Genomic DNA, 3,221 nt, shown 5'->3' with positions numbered 1-3,221 from the left:
TTAGGAAGAAGCAGTCTGATCACTGCTGCCTCTTAACTATCAGCTGCAGGCTTGTTCATGCAAGTTTGCACCAAAGCTGCATTCGAAGCTTGATAAATAAAACCCACTAAATCATATTATGTGCAATAAAAATATTTCTCAATGCAGAATTTAATATATTAATTTCTCTTTTATGTTCCATTTTGATAGGTATTCCTTATCAAATTGTAAAACTGTCCATGATCATGGATGAAACAGTGGACATCACAACTGAAGGTAACTCTCTTATTAAAGCAGTCTACCAAAGCAGACTTCGTCTTACAAGATTGTTGTTGGAAGGAGGAGCATACATCAACGAGAGCAATGATCGTGGAGAAACACCACTAATGATTGCTTGCAAAACAAAGCATGTAGATCATCAAAGTGTCAGCAAAGTAAAAATGATTAAATATCTTCTGGAAAACAATGCAGATCCTAACATCCAAGATAAATTTGGAAAGACAGCTTTGATGCATGCATGCTTGGAGAATGCTGGTGCAGAGGTGGTTTCTTTGCTTTTGGAAAGTGGAGCTGATCCAAGCTTACAGGATCGCACTGGTTTCTCTGCTTTGGTTTATGCTGTCAACTCAGAAGATAGAGAAACACTTAAAATTCTGCTCAATGCATGTAAGGCAAAAGGCAAAGAAGTTATTATTATTACAACAGACAAGTCTCCTTCTGGAAGACAGACTACAAGACAGTATCTAAATGTCCCACCATCTCCAGGTGTAGAGGGAAGTAGTTCTCCAAGCCCTTGTACCTCACCCTCAGAAATAGAGCTAAAAACCTCCCCCACTCCATCTGAAACTGCTTTAGAACCAGAAAGGGAACTATTTAGCTTTAAAGAGGTCAATACTTCAGCTGGATTCAATGGATTATCAGAACCAGGTTCTCCTACTAAGAAGCCGCATTTAATGCATGTTGGTGCAAAGTTACCACTCCTACAGAGACTGCACTCTGAGCCTTGGTTGAAGATACCACCATCTTTGCTGCATCAACACAAAGTGTCCTCTCTACAAGAGGAACTGCAAGATATTACTCCAGAAGAAGAACTTTCTCTTAAAATGAATGGCTTAGTATTTTCCAAGCGTTCTCTCACTCGTCATCAGAGCATTGATGTGAAAGATGCTGCACATCTTTTAAAAACATTTGACCAGGCCGGCGCAAGAAAGATGTCATATGACGAAATCCATTTACAATCCCTTTATAATGATGGATCTACTAATAAATCAGACATTCCTGTAGACCAAGATCCAGACTCAATGCACTCAGTGTCAAGCTTAAGAAGTATAGTTCAAAGAAGAAATTTAGGAGCTAATCACTACAGCTCTGATTCTCAGCTTACAACGCGTTTAGGCCTTGTCCCTACAGAGGACAGTAAATCACTTCTGGAAAAAAAGAAAATGTTTTCTCCACCGTCTATGCTGTCAGGCTCCAGAGAGTCTCTGGAAAGCATTTCTGTTATACCTCTAAGCAGAAGGAACCATGCCATGCTAGAGAGAAGGGGGTCTGGAGCATTGCTTTTAGATCACATTTCTCATACCAGGCCAGGGTTTCTTCCACCTCTGAATGTGAATCCTCACCCACCTATTCCAGATATCAGTGTCCATAGTAAAATGGGTACTGTAATGTCCACAGGTGCAAAGATATTCATACCCACAGCTCCTCTGTTTCCAAAGGAATCAAAAAGTAAGAAAATGCTGCTTAGGAGGCATTCAATGCACACAGAACAGATTAAACAACTTGTAAACTTTGAAGAAATTGTTGGCTAATAATTTACTTATAGTGATAGTATTTCAAATTAATTCATGAGGTCATTTTTAGATTGCACATAGTGCATAATATATTTAAGACCTTTTTCTGTAAAGAAAACAGAAATGTTCAGCTCATGCTGGATAATTTGTTCAAGCAAACCATTGCTTGTTTTTAGCAGTAATTACACTTTTCTCTATGTGACAAAGTAAGAGGTGTCATACGTTGTAGTTCTGATTTGCGTGCCAGTCTACAAAGAATGTTTCTGAAGTATGACATAGCAAATGACTCTTCTTCCATTGAGAAAGATGCAATAGTCTTAGAAAATAAAATCCACCAACTGGATGGAACATTAGGGAAATTACCTTCCTTGAGGTAAACAATTATATTGTTATTTTGACCAAAAATGTTCCAACTTATTGAAAAAAAGAGACAAGAGTTACTTCACAACAAACTTGGGACATAAAACTGGAGTGGATATGGAAGCTATATTTTAATGAAATATCTAACATTGAAGTGACAATTTTGTAGTTTTAGCATACAGGACAATATTACATCTATTTTGAAAAAATGTTTACTGTAAATAAGAAAACAATTACTTAATATAACTTGAAAGTATACATTATTAGATAGATTTCGTGCTGGTTTTTATGCTCAATTTCATTGCGTTTCCAGTACTGGAAACTTGAGCATCTGATGGTCAAGATGATATTACAGAATGTGAAAAATAGTTAAGTTGTGCCTTTTTCTTGAGTATCGGAGATAGAAGTCAGTCTGGTTTGTATCTGATACAAAGAAGGCCAACACATTAACAGTGCTGTGGTTGCTGCATGAAGTAAGACAGTAATGAGAATATTGCACTTTTGTGGCCATATAAGGGCTTTTTTGCGTGGTATAAACGAGGTGTACAGCATGTGTTGTACATTGTGATAAAGTAGATAGAGTACTGTGAACATAGACCAAGTTCATTAAGGAACCAGTCTTACAAAAACAAAACAAACAAAAAACACTGCCGATATATTGCATTGTTGGTTGTGTTACATTACACGCTGCTTCAGCTGTAGAGGCGCCAATAGAAAATAAACCAAAGAGCAATAGACTGGACAACATATGATTTTGGAATACCAAATATGTGATGAATTAAATCAGACGTTAAAGCTAAAAATTAAATAAACCACATACTGTGAAGTGTGGTAATCTCAAGTATTCTTGAGAAATACTTGTTAGATGGGAGAGGACACCACAATTTAAATTGATTTTGTTGATGCTAACCATTCAAACACTGTGTTGGGGGACTGTGCATTCTGTAAGAAAAAGTGTTAATGATAACATAGAAAATGATTTAGTTATTATGATACTAACATTTGTGGAATAAATCAAATTCAGCAGACAAAGCTTAATCAATAGCAGTATCAGATGTCCTGCAATGCATTGTCTTGCGAGAATTTCTA

At 36.7% G+C, this 3,221-nt stretch overlaps 1 protein-coding gene across 1 annotated transcript; it reads left to right on the top strand.

Annotated features, from left to right (window-relative positions):
• Nucleotides 1-224: 224 nt before the first annotated feature.
• Nucleotides 225-1,790, top strand: ANKRD34B (ankyrin repeat domain 34B). Its single transcript, XM_053700464.1, has one exon. The coding sequence runs from the start codon at nucleotides 225-227 to the stop codon at nucleotides 1,788-1,790; it is 1,566 nt and encodes a 521-aa protein (XP_053556439.1).
• The last annotated feature ends 1,431 nt before the right edge of the window (nucleotides 1,791-3,221 follow it).

Source organism: Bombina bombina, chromosome 2 (genome assembly GCF_027579735.1).
Source record: "Bombina bombina isolate aBomBom1 chromosome 2, aBomBom1.pri, whole genome shotgun sequence".
NCBI classification, from domain to species: Eukaryota; Metazoa; Chordata; class Amphibia; order Anura; family Bombinatoridae; genus Bombina; species Bombina bombina.
The sequence above is the reverse complement of the archived record's forward strand: the minus strand, read 5'-3'. Positions and strand labels throughout refer to the sequence as shown.